Raw genomic sequence first — 16,017 nt, 5'->3', positions numbered from 1 at the left:
AAAAAGTAACATATTATAATATTGTACAAAAATAGTTTATTAAAGACTATATTAGCATAAAAAAATAAAGTTAAAAAAATGAAGGTAAAAGACATTTGCAAAAAAGTGTGTTGTTGCGCATGCGCAGTGGGCTAGTTGACAAAACAGAACAATGGCAGATCTTCAAAATGTTTTTAAATCGGCAAAAAGGAAAATTAAAGACTTTAAAAGCAGACAATAACGCTTAAAAAAATAACATTTTCGTATATGTGGTGCAATGGATTTAATAAACTTTAGGAAAGTATTTTTAAAAGGTATGGTAAATACAGAAGTACTGTAAGTTTTTCCGATTGTAATTTGTCAGTTAATTGTTGATTGTGTACAGAAATAAAATGTCTATAGTTGCGGGTCTACTATTTAAAGTACAAAAAAGAATCGTCTGATTTGTGGTAAACGGCCTTAAACCCCTTAGCTTGTAAAATTGCAAAGATTTTCTACAGTTTGAGGTGCTAATTGTTCTAGCAACTTAAAAAAAATCTACATTTCATTTGCAACGTAATGGCTTAGTTCAACTGAAAAGATATCAAGGTGGTTATAATTGCTATAAATACGTTAGTCAGATAAGTCCTGTTGTTTATAAAACACACAAGAAACCTTAGATTTAACTTAAGATAAACAAAAACTGTATTTAATAGTTTCCTAAAAAACGTAACTTGGTATTCCTGTGAACTTCGCTAAATTACCAAAAAAAGTTTATATATTAGCTGGTCAGTCTGTTGGTAGCTGGCAAGATAAAAATTCCTTATGGTATGTGATACAAAGTACTTTGAAATAGAATTGTGTTTAATCAGTTAATACATTAAAAGGCATATTATGATGTTGAAGAAAATGGTTATTCTCTGATTAAAATAAGACTGAATTTAACTAGGGGCAAACTTTAGTTTTGATTCCTAAATACAATAATTGAAAATGAATATTTTACAATAAAATTTCATGTCTGTAAAACATTTGAATTAATATTAACTTCAGAATGTCCAATGACTGCTATCTGTAACTGTGACATTTAACAAAAAAGCCAATTATAAAAAAAAAGATTAACTTTGATAATACATGTTCTGGTTTGGTTTTGCCCAACATAAATGTTTCTTTCAGATAAACAATTTTAAGATCACAAGTTGATTAAAATAAATCATAAAAATGTCGCACGATGATATGGGAAACCGTATTTTTATTGGAGGACTTGATGTTGAAACAACTGAATCAGTTTTAGAAGAAGCTTTTCAAATGTTTGGTGACATATCACAAGTTTTGTTGATGAGACACAGAGAAACTAATGTCCCGAGGGGATTTGCTTTTATTTCGTTTATGGATCCATCATCTGCTCATGAAGCTATTTCTAGAATGCATGGTGTTGAGATTTTGGGTAAATGTGTAACTGTTCGCAAAGCTGAAAAACAGGGCAGTGTAACCGAACGCCCAACCAGAAGAGGAGGCTTTAGAGGAAGAGGAATGGACCGTGGAAGAAGTAACAGATTTGAAAATGACAGAAGGAGACCGTACGATAATAATATGGATGAACAAAGGAGTTTTGACGATCCAAGACCGAGATATAATGATTCGGGGTATTCCAGAGGTGGGTACCAAGGATCTAGGGATAACAGGGAGAGTGGTGGGTATCAACGTAACAGAAAAAATTGGGATGAACACCAAAGCTCACGAGATAGTTCTGCAAGGGGTGGTTTTAGTAGAGATGATAGCAGAAGAAGAGGGGGGTATGATAACCATAGGGAAAACCGGCCCAAGGGTTATGAGAGAGACAACGCAAGGGAATCTTACAGCAGAAGAGATACAGATATGATGGAAAGACCTGGAAGTAATTTTGAAAATTCACGGTCCCGAGGGGTGGACAATGAGTTTCAAAGTTCTCGTAGTTTTAGAAATCCTGAAATGGAAAGTGAAAGAAGTAATGATAGAAGAAATTACCGTGAACGTGGGCAAAGAGTAGAAGTTGAAAATAATGAAAGAAAACCGTACAGGGAAAGAAATCGATCTAATGACTTCGGCTCTAGTGAAATTCGCGGTGCTGAGTTTATGAATTCACGGAGTGGTGCATCTAGTAGTAGATATCAGGATTCTGATCAGTTTGGTGCTGAAAATAAAAGGTTTAGTTCACGAACGGGTTATGCACAAGAAAGGTCACGAAGTCCCATAGAAAGATATTCTATCAGAGACTCGAGTCCACCAACAAGATCAAGATATCATTCTTCAAAACCAGTTGTGCCAGATTCCCCACCTGTTCATTTTATGAGAGAAAAAAGAGAACATCAACCTGAAAACCGAAGAAGTAACAGAGATAGTTCCAGAAATGTTCATTCTTCATACAGGGAAGTTGAGAGTAGTCCGCCTCCTCCTTCCAGGAGGATGAATAGAAGATCACCTCCAGAACAATTTGCTTCCAGTGGTTTCGAAGCAATGATTAGAAACAGTTCCTCCAGTCCTAAAAGAGTCTCCCGAGACGGTAGAAATCCTGGTAGGTCCTCAAGAATGCATGTGAGATCAGAACAGATAGCAAGGAATGTTTCCCCGGATATTGCAACATCCCACAGATCAAGAGAAGCTCATCCAAGGATGTCTAGAGATCGATCTGAAGTTGTTGCTTTTGAAAATATTGAACGATCAGCGCCAGGTTAGCACACTAATAACAGTGTACAATATGTTTTATTATGTTTGTTTAAAAGGCTCTTAGTATAGGAATATTAATCCTTTATTATTGCTGAACTAAGCCCAGAATCTTCAATTGTTGTCATAGTAGGTAGAACATTCTGATAATTTTAAGTAGATAAAATTTACGGCGATTGTTTCGAAAATTTTCTGTAATCTGTTATACCTCAAACTAACAAAATTACATATTTCTGCTGGTTTAAACTCAAATTTTACTGATTTGTTTAACGGGTTGATAGGCGCTTTTTACGAATATGAAATTAGGTTTCTGAAATTAAAGAATAAATGAAAAATGATGTAGTTGGATGTATTAAGGAAAAAGACAACCCTGATATAAGTTTTTATTTATAAAAAACTTGAAAATATATTCAACTTGCCTAGTATTTTTTATAAAACAATTGTACTTGAGTCTTAATTTTTAAGACATTTGCTTGTTTAAAATATAACAGGATAGAACTAGATTTATAGAATTTTTAACTATTTAGGTTCTCATGGTTATTCTGAAAGGTCAGAATACCAAAACAATGGTAAAGCATCAAGATTTGCTACAAGTGGTCAATACTTCAACCCTCCTAGCAGAGGTATTTCTGAACATTTTAGTTCAAGTCATGAATCAAAACGACCACGTCGCCAAATTTCACCAACAGAACCTACTGGTAGAAGAATGTATTAATAAAAATTTGTGGAAATATTTCAACTGTTTAGTAGACTTTTGATTTTATGTTTGGGATTTTATTTCTGTACACCATGCAGCCTGATTTTTATTTTTTAGTTTTGAAACGCCAACAAATAAATGAAGATAATACAACTGTAAAGTTTTGTTTTTTTATTTGTAAAAATGTTATTCACTAAATATTTTTTATCTGATTTATTTGTTATTTTTGACAAGCCTTCAAATTATGAAAATAAATAAGTAAACAACTTATTTTAAGAATTGTCAGGTTATTTTTCTATTTTATACTTGCCCATTAATAAATTGAATATTAAACTCATTTTAAAAATAATTTATAGCATTTTTTACTTAAAAATTCAGGTACATTTTGTAAATCCAAATATTATTTCAAGAGTTTTATAAATTATATTTAAATCATCTTGATGAAAAACAAATTTTAAGAAAGGCAGTTTGTAGTGGCATTATAAAAAGTATTTCGTGGCACTGGCATTTAACATATTGTAGCGAGTTACAAATTACCACGAGGTAATGTAAACATTTTCCTAACTTTACACGTTTTGTAAATTATTTTACAGAGTTTAAAATAGTTTTTAAACAACATGGCCAAAACTAAAAAGAAGAAGGGTCTAGCAGACAAAGTAAGGCACTCAAATAAGAACAAAAAGTCAAAGGGAACGTTGGATAAGGTTCGAAATAACCCGTTTGAAATCAAAGTAAATAAACAGAAACATACGATCTTGGGACGAAAGACAAAGCATGATAGAGGATTGCCTGGCGTTACAAGATCTAAAGCAATTAAAAAGGTATGTCTTCTTTTTTATAAAAAAGCCAAGCTCTTAATTATAAGTGCAAAATTATCATGTGATTTTAAATATTTCTTGCTTTTTATTGATAAGCGTTTAAGATCTTACAGTCTTAAGATGTGAGTGACTGTGTGAGCGTTTGGTTAGTCATTTAGTTTTAAAGAATAAATTTATTAAACTATTTTATTTTTATAAATATTTATTTTAAATTAATATAAAGATGGTTTAAAATTATTCTTTTTTTTCATTATCAACAAAAAATTTTTATACAACAGAGAAAAGAAACCCTGCTTCAAGAATGGACTCAACGCCACAAATCAAACTCCATTAAAGATGAAAGATTTGGAATTGGTGATAAAGAAGTTAGTGTGGAAGAAAAAATGTTGGAACGATTTACTTTGGAGCGAAAGAAAAAACACGAAAAAATGGCTCAGTTTAAGTAAATATAACTTTTATGTTGATAGGCTGCATGTTGTTGTGTTTAATTATATTAAACTTGTCAAAAGACGGTCTTTTGTTAAGAATTTTAAATGTTGTAATATGGTCACAACTCTAAATTAACATTTGCTTACAGTAATTTACCCTGCACACCACAAACAACAGTTTTAGTTATTTAGTAGGACCTACATACAAAAAAAACACTAAGCTCAATTTTATTTAAGCATTCTATTTTCTTATCTTTAGTTTAAATGAGGAAGAAGAACTTACCCATTTAGGACAATCATTGTCAACACTCGACCAATTTGATGATTTCGAACAAAGTGATAATGAAGATGAAAGAGGAATAATCTCAAGTAATTAATACTTTATAATATGGTCACAACAACTAATATTTTCTGCAACAAATTACCTGCACACCACAAACAGATTCGTTATTTTGTAGGCCTTTAATTTAGACACACATGTATATTGCATACTAAGCTACACAATAACTAAAAAGTAATCTTAAGTATAAGGATATGTTTTTTTACAATTAGTACACCATTTAAATAATATATATATAATAATGTGTATATAAAGGCCGTTTTACTTTGTTGTTCTTGCCTTCTATTCTGTAAACAACTCATATATTTTACTGGTGTTGATATGTTTAGGTGAATATGTTGAAAATGCTCATTTTGGAGGTGGAATATTTACAAAGAAGACGGATGAAGAAGAAGAAGGAGAGGGAGATGATAGAAAATCAAGGAAAGATGTCATTGACGAAATTATCGCTAAATCTAAACAAGCAAAGGTACAAAAAATCAAATATTTAAAAATAATTAATAAAATTGCAAGCTATGTAGAACAATACAATATAGCTTTATAGCTTTTCTTGATATCACAAAGTTTAATGTTTATATTAATAGTATGAGAAGCAAGCTAATAAAGATAAAGATGATGAACTGAGGGATAAATTGGATAGTTCTTGGAAGGATTTTGAGAAGTTATTAAAAGGGAAAACAAGGACAAATTATGGTAAGATAAATAGAAGTATCCATGCATTATTTAAATAGTATTGTGTATATATATCTTTATGTTGTGTTATACTATATAGTGCATTTGGTGTTATCTCAAGCAGTATATAACATATTTAAAAACGTATTTATTAGTAATAGTAAATGTACTGACTTACTAATGTTTCAAAAAAACAAATTTTTGTTTAAATCTAAAAAAAGTTTGGAAAAACTTTAATTTTAAAAAATGTTATTTGTTTAAATTTGTAGACAAGAATCGAGCTAAAGATGAGTTTGAACCGGATGAGTATGACACTTACGTTCGACAAATGATGTTTGAAAGCAAAGCTGCTCCAGCTCAAAAGTAAATTCTAAATAAATTTGTTACAAATGTTCATTCTAGAATTAAATTAAAAATATTATAAGGTGTGTTAATCATAAAAGATTCATCTAAATAATGTTATTTAATATCTAAATTTAATCATTGTATTTAGCATTTATTTTTTTATATCACAAATAATTAATATTTTATATATTTGTAGAAGTAAATCTGAATATGAACTTGCACTTGAAAGAGAAGAGGAATTAAAAAAATTAGGAGAAGAACGAGATGAAAGAATGAAAATGAATTCTTTAAATAATTTGGTGAAAAAAGTTAACCATCAATCAGCTGATGCTCTTATAGATGAGTAAGTAGAAAAATAAAGTAATTTCCTGTTTTTAAATGTTAATTTATTTTTGCTGAATGGTTTAACAAGGCTGTTTATAAAGTTTAAAATCTCACGACTCTAATGCAGCTTTAAGAAACCCTTAACAGTTTTGCACATGGTTGAGATTTCTATAAACATAATAAACTTATTAATTCTTAGTCTAATGTGTACAAACAACCTATATTCACCTATAAACAGCAGTTTTTTTTGTTTTGTGGGCCTATAAATTGGACATACACTATTTTATCATTCACTAATCTCCATTATATATAAATTAAAATGCTATAATCTAAAATGGTTTTATTTTATTTTTAGGTTTGCTCCCAAAGAAGAGATTCCTGAAGTTGAACCTCTTTCTTATCTCATTGAGGATGAGGAGGGGGAGGATAAAGAGGAAAATGAGAAACTTGAAGAAGAAAAAGAAGATGTAAAATGCATTTTTGCTATTTTTTAAAAACAATATTTTAAATGTGAAGAAATAATAATTAAAAATTTTAAAATCTTTTTTTAGAGCAATAATGAAGTGCATGAGGACTCGGACTCTGATCTAGGAGATCAAGGGATCGAGGAGGATGAAGAGATGAATGATGAAGATGCTGACAGTGATGATTACTCTGACATTGACTCGGGGAATGAGGATGACTTGGAGAGCTTTGTGGAGTCTGTATCTTCAGTAAGATCTTCTCCAGAGAAAAATGCTCAAATCGAGGATAAACAACTAGAAAAAAGGGAAATTAAAAAATGTAAATTTATTATTTTTGCTGTACAGTGTTAATTAATTTAAAAATTACAGAATTCTATACTTAAAATCATATTTTATTTTTACATTTAGTTCCTGGATCTTATTCTGAATTCACCTCATTATTACAAAACAATGAAGTTGATTCTGCTCCTAATTTAACGGAAACCCTGAGAAAAAACTTTGCTCCCAGTGTTGCCAAAGGAAACAAAGCAAAAATGGTTGAGTTGTTTGCTTATATTTGGCAACACTGTTGTGAGATGGCAACTTTACAACCTCCTAGAATTAAAGTGATCGATTCACTTACAAAGTAAGTTAAGTAATTTTTGGTGAATTCCTAATAATTATACATTAATCATTACTTAGAATTGTTTTAATTGATTTCTAATAACAAAATGTATTTTTAATGACTTTTTTTTGTTAACCTTTTTGATATTTTTGAAGGGATTTATTTGAGTTATGTTCGTTGAATGTTAATAGTTGTTCAGCTTGTGTTCAACAAAGATTAAAGATCTCATTTCATTTATGTTTTACTTCAAGCAAAATTAAACCTAGCTGGCCCACCTTAGATGTGGTAAGTACTTCACATTAGTTTACATTATCCCACCTTATAGTCAGAATTTTTTTTGTCAAAATTTACCCACACCCAAAAAGGCAGTTTAATTTGTTTTGCAGGTCCAAAATTTGGGCATACATTTGTATATAATTTGTCTACTTAGCTCTGTTATAAACGTCTATGAAAATTTTAAATGACAATATGAAACAAAGGGTTATGACCTGAATTGTTTCATTTTTGTGGAAGTTTTTATTTACTTAAGGTTATTTGTTTTTTTCAGTTAATTCAGTTCAAATTGATCAAGTTATTATTTTCAACGAGTGATTTTATTCACCCTGTTACAACTCCTGCAATATTGTTTATGTGTGATCTTCTAAGCACATGCAAAGTCCTTACTATCAGGTAAAGACTTTAAATTTGTTTTTATATTATTCTAATACTGTTTAATTTTGAGAAAAATTTTTAAGAAATTTATAAAGGATATTAATTTTGTTTTTAGTTTAGTTTGACTTTTGTATTAGAATTGTATTTCAAAATAACCTAAATACAATATTTTGTTTACTTATTTTCTTTTTTAGTGACATTTGCAAAGGATTGATGACTTGTACTCTGGTTTACGAATATGTTTGTTACTCGAAAAGATTTGTTCCAGAATGTCTCAACTTTCTTGTCACCACTTTGTGTATGGCAATCCCTAGAAATCAACAATTAAAAACAGGTTTAAAAATTTAAATTTTGTTAGATTAATTTTACTGCAGAGACTGGGAGATATTGTATAACAGACAGTTTGCTATGTTATTCCTTTACCAAGTTTTTTTTATAAAAATTTAGTTAAATTAATGTTAATATTACTATAGTAACTATAAACTTACCAAACCATCGATTTTGTTTTAGTTATTCCTGAAATATCTTCCCGTTATTTGAACAGAAAAACATGTGACATTTTATGTTATTCTTCTGATGTTGATCTTAACAAAATTGAAAAAGTTGATATATTTCAACTAATCTGTAAAGAAAGTTACAGTGATAAAGAAAAGTAAGTCTAATCGATATTTATTTAAATGTGATGTAAAAAAAACAATTTTTAATATATTATTCAGCTATTTGCTATTATCACAAAATTACTTAAAGAAATATTCTACAAAATGCATATCTATTTTCATTTTTGCATTTAAATTTTATTTAAACCTATTGTTACCTCTACTTAATTACTATTATTTTTTAGATGTTTACTTATTCTCACAACTATTCGGCTCTTGCAAAAATTTGCAACACTTTATTCAGACATTACTGCTTATACTGAAATATTTCAACCATTTAAACAACTGCTGAGCACAATAAAGAATATCACGAAAGAAAAAATAATTTTAACTGAGATTGAAAATGTATTCCAAGTGATAAATGATAATTGTGGTAAATTGAGAACACCGTGCTCATTTGGAGTTGAAAAACCAACAATTTTAAGACTTTTTGACCCCAAAATTGAGGATGTGTAAGTATTTAAATTTATCTTTAGAATATTTAATTTTTTTTTTTAATTTTACCCCTTTTTTTGATTTTTTTTAGGGGTGAACCCTTTGAGAGAAAATCGAAAAAGAAGAACTCGTTAAAGCGTGAAAGAGAGAGGTTGTTGCACAAACATAAACGCGAGAAAAAGGGAGCGATTAGAGAGATCAGAAAGGATTCAAAATTCATAGCAAGACAAAAATTCAAGGAACAACAAGAAATGTAAGTTGATAGGAATTATCCTCATCATAGAGTTTCATTATTTGGCTATTACTGAGTAGGTAACATTGTCTGGGCAATAACCTGTTTAGTAACACATTGCTATTGTCACTGAGACATTAAAGGTATCCTTAAAAAATTGTTTTTATTTTTAGGGACACTGAGCGTGCTGAGAAGGTCAAAAGGTTATACGGTTTATTATCCAATCAAGAAGGAGAAGTTAAAAATATTCAGCGCAAAAAATATAAACTGGATATTTAGTTTTGGTGTTTTTTCTACTATTATGGGTCTAAATAAAAGTCTTTGTATAGAACTTTTTTTATGTGCAAGAGGTTTTTGCTTTGCAGACTATATGTGATTTATAGAAAAACCTACAAAGAAATTTGGTTTTAGTTATTTATCTCAAAATGTATTGCTATAGTTTACTGTAAGAAACCAGGGGTTCATTTTAACATCTATCTTATAAAATGTATTTCAGCTTTCAAGAGAAAATTGTATTTTTTTAATTATTTAAAACAGATTTTAAAGTTTTTAACTAATTTGCCAATTTTGGAATTAGTAGAATTTGTTAAAATTAATAACCTTTAGATCTAATATAAATAGTAGTTGTTAAATACAATACAGTATTGGTTATAAAATGACTCGTTCTAAATAAAAATACAAAAAAAGAATTTAAAATATATTTATATAAAAATGTAGTAAATAGTAATAAAATAAAACCTATTAAAAAACAATTTAATTTTTTTCTAGAAAATTCTTGTAAAAAATGTATTTGTAATATTTAAATTAAATAGCGCCACCACTTAAAAACATTGAAAATATTTTTTGGAAACACTGATCCAAACGTGCGGCTGGTTTAGTTATTTTTCTAAAATTGATTTTGCAATTCTTAAAGACTGTCACGTTTTAGAAGAGAGTGTTTTCTTTATCTGCCGGCATCTGCGAATCCAAAATACCAAAATGCCCGCAATTCAGGACGCGTATAGTGTCAATGTCAGTAACCGTTTTGACCTTGGTTATAAAGTCCAAGAGAAGAGCGACGACGAGTCGGACTCGGTCGAAGATGTTGATCCGTTAGAGCAGCTGAAACGTCTGGAGGAGCAAAATCAAATCGAGAAGGAGTTAAAGAAAAAGCAAAAATTGCAGCAAGCGAAGAAAGCCAACAAAAAAGGAGTACAACAATTTAAGGAAAATAAAGACGCAAATAAACCGAACAAAAAAGAAAGCAATGGTAAATATATTTTTTTTTAATTTGAATTTGTAACATTTTGAAACCTAATCAGTTATTTGTTTATTTCTTTGTGTTTTTAATCCAAACTGTTGTTATTAAAATTGATCAAAACAACAGCTGTTGATTGATTGCCAGATTGCAGAGAGTTTAAAATGAAAAATTGATTTTTGCGAACAAATGTTTATTTGCTAAGGGCTTGTTAAATTTTTTGTTGCTTTTAAATTACCATTGGTATTTTTTTCTTAATTATTACAATGTTTAATTTTTCATTGTCAGATTGTGTCTTTTTTATTTAACAATTATATAATAATTTTGGAGTCTTTAAATTTTAAAAGATTCACTTTATTACAAATTATGAGATTTTAAATATTTTTTGGTTGTTATTTAAGTTTACTGTTAGAACAATTAAGAATTATGTTACAGATATCAAACTAATGAAATTGTTGAACAATATCACATTACACACAATATAATACGAAGACTGTTAACAATTTAAGACTGATAATGATATAAATGTATAATTTACTTCAAGAATATAAATATATATATATAAAAAGCTCAAAAAAATTGTATTATATTATTTATCAAAACATTTTAATTAGTTCGATTTTTAATAATTTATAATTTTAAATAAAAACAACTTTTATTTAATTTAGATGTTGCTGAGAAAGCGAACAAAAATGACTCAGGGAAAGCCCCTCGTGAAAGAAGGGTTAACTTTGGAGACAAGGTGGGTGATGAGAACCGACGCCCCCCACGACGCCAGAACAACCCTCGACGTGAGCGACAACCACGAGGTGGCGATGGAGATCAATTCACGGAGAACAGAGAGAAATCAGTTCAACAACAAGGAGGTGGGGAGGCTGGTAAACGACCAGAGAGGTAAATGATATTCTATAAAGTTTATAATTTTTATTTAAATATATATTGACATGTTTGTCATTTGGATGATTTAATTTAAATAATGAATCATTAAAAGTATGCAATCAATATCTGTTTAGACATGCTGTTATAGTGTTGTAATATGTTAAAATTTTGTTTTTTTAAATGTATATATTTATACATTTTAAATAAAATCTAAAATTCTGGCAAGTAAGGATGATGTAATTTTTTTCGGTTTCACCGCAAGATATGTTATTAAAAATATGACTAGCATGTTGTACATTAAAACTGTGTAAAACTTTAGGTAAAATTCTCTTTTTTGCACCACAAAACTACTGAAAACTGTAGATTTAAAATCCTGTAAATACATTTAAAAAAACTATCTTGGTTAAAAATGTTTAAATTTTTTTTTTAAGGTACGAAAGATTTCGAGGATCGAGAGGGGGCTACCGAGGTGGGTCAGGGAGTGAAAGGGGCCGTTACCGTGGTAACAGGAATGACGGGGGTCGTGATGACCGGGGCAAGCGAGAGTTTGATCGAAGAAGTGGGAGTGATAGATCGGGGGTAAAAGCTCACGATAAAAGAGATGGTGGGGGGTCAAGAAATTGGGGAACACCCGGGCAGTAAGTTTAAATGTTTTAAAAAATATTTTATTATATTTATCGTTGATGTTAAAAGGTAGTTACATTTTTTATCTTAACACTGTCTCGAGATGCCATTGGGATTGAACTTAGGACCTTATGTAGTGAGGCCAAGTGTTTTGACCACTACACCATGCTGCCATGTTAATAAAGGTTTTTTGAATTTTTTTTTTTTTGAAGATTTTTGCAAAGTACTGTTTTGATTTTTTTGATGTATATAATATAACGGTAATCGATCTATCTAAAGTTTAATAAATAATCTATTGTGTATAGTATTTAATATTGCTCTACTTCCTGTACCAAAACCTTGTTTAAAGTAATTTTTCTGCTGTCTGATATCTTAATTTAAAAACAACTTTTCTGGTTTTTCTACAACTTAAATTATTGACATAACCTTACCTATATACAAACTACAGTCAACACATTACATATTTTACAAATTAAACTTAATTTTTTAATAGAAGTGAGATAGAAGAAAGTGAATTAAATTTAAGTTCAGGAGAGGTCCCAACATGGAATGAGAACGCTGACAAGGAAAACCAAAAAGATGGCGACAAAAAGTAAATCAAATTCCCAATTGTTTAACAGTTGACAGAATTTTTATACTAAAATCAAATTTAAATTTTAGCACTCTCAAAACTTTGTGATTTAACTAACTTTTTTCACCTGATACGTTGATTAATATATTATTTAAAATTAAACTTTCATACATTAACTTTTATTTAATTATTTTTAAAATTTTTAATTACGAAAAATTTAATTTTTTTAAACCTAATTTGTCTTTCCCAGGGATAAGGAGGAGAAAGGTGAAAATGCTGATGCAGAGAAACCAGCAGAGGAGGAAGAGGAGGAGGTTGAGATGACGTTGGATGAGTGGAAAGCGAAACAAGTAGCTGAGAAGAAACAAGAATTCAACATCAGGAGAGCTGGGGAAGGTAAACGAAAATAGTTTTTTTATATCTTATATTTCTAGTTGCATTAGATAATATTTTTAGTTTTATTAGTAAATTGTTTTTTATTTTTTTCATTGTTGTAATTAGTTGCAACGCTTAATTAATAATTGCTTATAAAGGATACAATAATCACCAATAAATGTAGATGTAGTGTTCTGATGTAAATAAACCTTTATTTTTTGTAATCAAAATCGATCACTTTTTTTCTTGTTTACCTATCTTGAAGGAAATAGTTTGCTTTGTTGTTTATGCACTTTTTATTTTTGTAAAATTTTTTTTTATCAAGTTTACATTTTGAAAATAACTGTTGAATATATTTCAGGTGAGGATAACGAGAAGTGGGGAAACATGAAAGTTTTAAAATCAACTTCGATCAAAACTCAAGATTCAACAACTGCAGCACATGATGTAAGTTACCTTGAATAGATATTGTTATATTAGAACTACTTTAACTTTATTTTACGACAACATAAATATTAGTTTTAGTGGCGTGATACTCATACACATATTTTGTTGTTTAACTACATTGCCTTCTGGCTATTATCTAATTATTTTTAATGTGTTGCAAGTTTAAAAAGTGTCCTTAATTTGTATTTGTTTGTATATTAGATCCTTTGCACTTAGACAATTTTTTTAAATTTTATGTTTTTTAGGATATGCCTCGTCGTGCACAGGCCAAGTCTCTTGTTGATGTGAATATTTGCTTCACTGATCTTCCACAGAGAGGTGGAGGGGGAAGAGGGGGCGGTAGAGGTCGTGGGGGTCGAGGTAGAGGGAGTGGCAGGGGTGGTCGCCGTGAAGATGGAAGACAAAATGTCGGTGGAGGCCGCAAAGTAAGTCCATCACTTAAATTATTTAACTTTTTTTTAATAATTTAAATTTTTTATAAGTTTATTTAATGTTATTGTGTTGTTATTAAAAATCAGTTTTCTGTATGTAAATTGGGTTAAATTTTTTAACTTTATTTTCACAGGGACAAACTCCTTATGTTCTAAACGAGAACGAATTTCCAACTCTCCCGACGGCATAAATATTTTAATTAAATTTTAAAACTCTGGGACCGAACCCAACTGACCATTTTTATTTGCTTTCTCCAGCATGGCAACCTCTCTATTTTATCCGACTCTGGTTTTATTTGTATTTCGGTATAAAGAGGAACGAAAATTTTGCTATCGCTGTATTATTATTTTTATTCGTAAGCTTTTTGTAGTTGTTATTTTTAAGTTGCATTCTGTCATAAGACGGTTCTAGCTTCTTTAGTTGGTTATTAAATGGGGTTCTGGTACTGTTTGTCGCCTCCCTTACTTAGTTCAACATTCTTCTAATTTAAACACCTTGTTTTCGACGTTCTACAATCAATTGGAGTCTTGACCGAATTGTGTTCCAAAATGTTTGCGATGTAAAAATGAAAAACTGTGTGGAAAATAAACCCAAGAAAGTTTGCAATTTTGTTAGTTTAACAGAGAAGAAAAGTTAATTAAATAATGCTTAAAGGCCCCGTTACGTAAATTAACAAGTTCAAGGGATTTTTTAAAAATTTTAATAAAAAATATCTAATAAAAGTATACCGCTTACAAAATCTTGCGTAAATTTCGTTCCAGCTACAAAACATTACGAAATCTTACGTAACTTACGTAAACTTCCGTACGTGTGAACAACCCATTTTAAATGGTTGCAAAATCTTACGTTGCGTACGTCGTGTGAACGGGCAATAATGAAACAACTTTTATTTGTTGTAGTTTTTCCTGCTTTTTAGTGAAAAGTGTAGCTACAAAAGTTTAATTAGTTTTAGTTTCTTTAGGATAAATATCTAGTTGTCCTCTGTATAAAAAATAGACCGCTTTTCACTTTTTTGTAGGTAGTAAACAAAAATAAAAAAGTATATATACAGGGTTATATTTGGTATACAAGTTCATGCATTATAAAAGTTATAGGTTTTGAATATACAAAAGTAATAAAACTGTTGGGAGTCAAACACCAAAATCAGCAATTTGGGAAAACATTTCATTAATTTTATTCATGATCATGCAAAACGTGGTTGCAGATATTCCCGCAAATATGGGAGATTGATTCGTTGAATAGACTCGCAGCAGCCTCCTTCAAACTTCCCTTGTAAATGAACAAATGATCTCTCTCTCCTGCAATCTCTAACATTTGTTCCTCGTCAGGATAAACTCCGTTGGCATCGGGGAACGACATTACATAAACCTTAACATAAAACAAGTTTTATTGTAAATACTAGTTAATAGCCTGCCCTACAGTCGGCATTTTAATTGCTGTAATATGGTCGAAACTTTCAGCTATTTGCCAACAAAATTCACTTGTACACCACATTTACAGGGGTTATAAATTGGATATAAATAAATCTATTGTCTACTAAGCTCTATTATAAATAGATTTTAACTGGGTATGAAACTGACAATCGCTGGTATAACACCTACCAATGCCCCTCTTTCTCTCCATGCTTTAATAGGCTCTGTGACGTCATCATCGGACGACTTATCGGTCGCTAGAATCAAAACATCTCGGACTCTCGGTCGATCTCCACTGCCAGGTAAAAACATGTTTTCGATGGTCCACGTTAATGCGTTGCCGATATTGACCAAGCCGTCCTCTGTAAAAGAAAAGTGTTAAAAGTTAATATTTAAAAGTTTCCGAATAAAATTGCTTTCAGGATATTAGGGACACGTATTAACCATAGATTGATGCCTAAAAAGTGGCACTTGCGACTCGAAACCGATACTGGACGGGCAATGAACCGGTTTCGGCGTGATACCAGTTATGTTAAAAGTAGTTTTTGCTGTTTTTTGTTTATGTTATCCAATGTAAGCAAACGTAAACTTACCAGTGTTAACAAGAGGAACATTATACTCAAACTTGAGGTCGAGTACATCTTGAAAGGAATCGTAGTGAGACAAATGAACATCTCCGCTGAATCCAATCTTGGCGTACATTGTACCATCAGTTG

The 16,017-nt window shown here is 30.2% G+C and overlaps 3 protein-coding genes across 3 annotated transcripts; all 3 read left to right on the top strand.

Annotated features, from left to right (window-relative positions):
• The first annotated feature begins 152 nt into the window (after nt 1-152).
• Nucleotides 153-3,661, top strand: LOC145746197 (uncharacterized). Its single transcript, XM_082564410.1, has 2 exons — nt 153-2,665; nt 3,186-3,661. Exons 1-2 carry the CDS (start codon nt 1,177-1,179, stop codon nt 3,371-3,373), a joined length of 1,677 nt encoding a protein of 558 aa, XP_082420536.1. The 5' UTR covers nt 153-1,176; the 3' UTR covers nt 3,374-3,661.
• Nucleotides 3,662-3,972: 311 nt separating this feature from the next.
• LOC145746196 (nucleolar protein 14-like) lies at nt 3,973-9,649 on the top strand. The gene is made up of 17 exons (XM_082564409.1): nt 3,973-4,176; nt 4,452-4,615; nt 4,861-4,970; nt 5,271-5,410; nt 5,526-5,634; nt 5,883-5,976; nt 6,155-6,301; nt 6,638-6,749; nt 6,834-7,065; nt 7,155-7,371; nt 7,506-7,635; nt 7,898-8,019; nt 8,196-8,335; nt 8,512-8,653; nt 8,843-9,109; nt 9,184-9,345; nt 9,498-9,649. Exons 1-17 carry the CDS (start codon nt 3,973-3,975, stop codon nt 9,601-9,603), a joined length of 2,598 nt encoding a protein of 865 aa, XP_082420535.1. The 3' UTR covers nt 9,604-9,649.
• Nucleotides 9,650-10,192: 543 nt separating this feature from the next.
• On the top strand, nt 10,193-14,495 carry LOC145746198 (uncharacterized). Its single transcript, XM_082564411.1, has 8 exons — nt 10,193-10,573; nt 11,230-11,455; nt 11,872-12,078; nt 12,558-12,656; nt 12,886-13,031; nt 13,372-13,457; nt 13,703-13,882; nt 14,023-14,495. Exons 1-8 carry the CDS (start codon nt 10,303-10,305, stop codon nt 14,077-14,079), a joined length of 1,272 nt encoding a protein of 423 aa, XP_082420537.1. The 5' UTR covers nt 10,193-10,302; the 3' UTR covers nt 14,080-14,495.
• Nucleotides 14,496-16,017: the final 1,522 nt, after the last annotated feature.

This window comes from Corella eumyota, chromosome 3 (assembly GCF_963082875.1).
Source record: "Corella eumyota chromosome 3, kaCorEumy4.1, whole genome shotgun sequence".
Lineage (NCBI taxonomy): Eukaryota > Metazoa > Chordata > Ascidiacea > Phlebobranchia > Corellidae > Corella > Corella eumyota.
The sequence above is the reverse complement of the archived record's forward strand: the minus strand, read 5'-3'. Positions and strand labels throughout refer to the sequence as shown.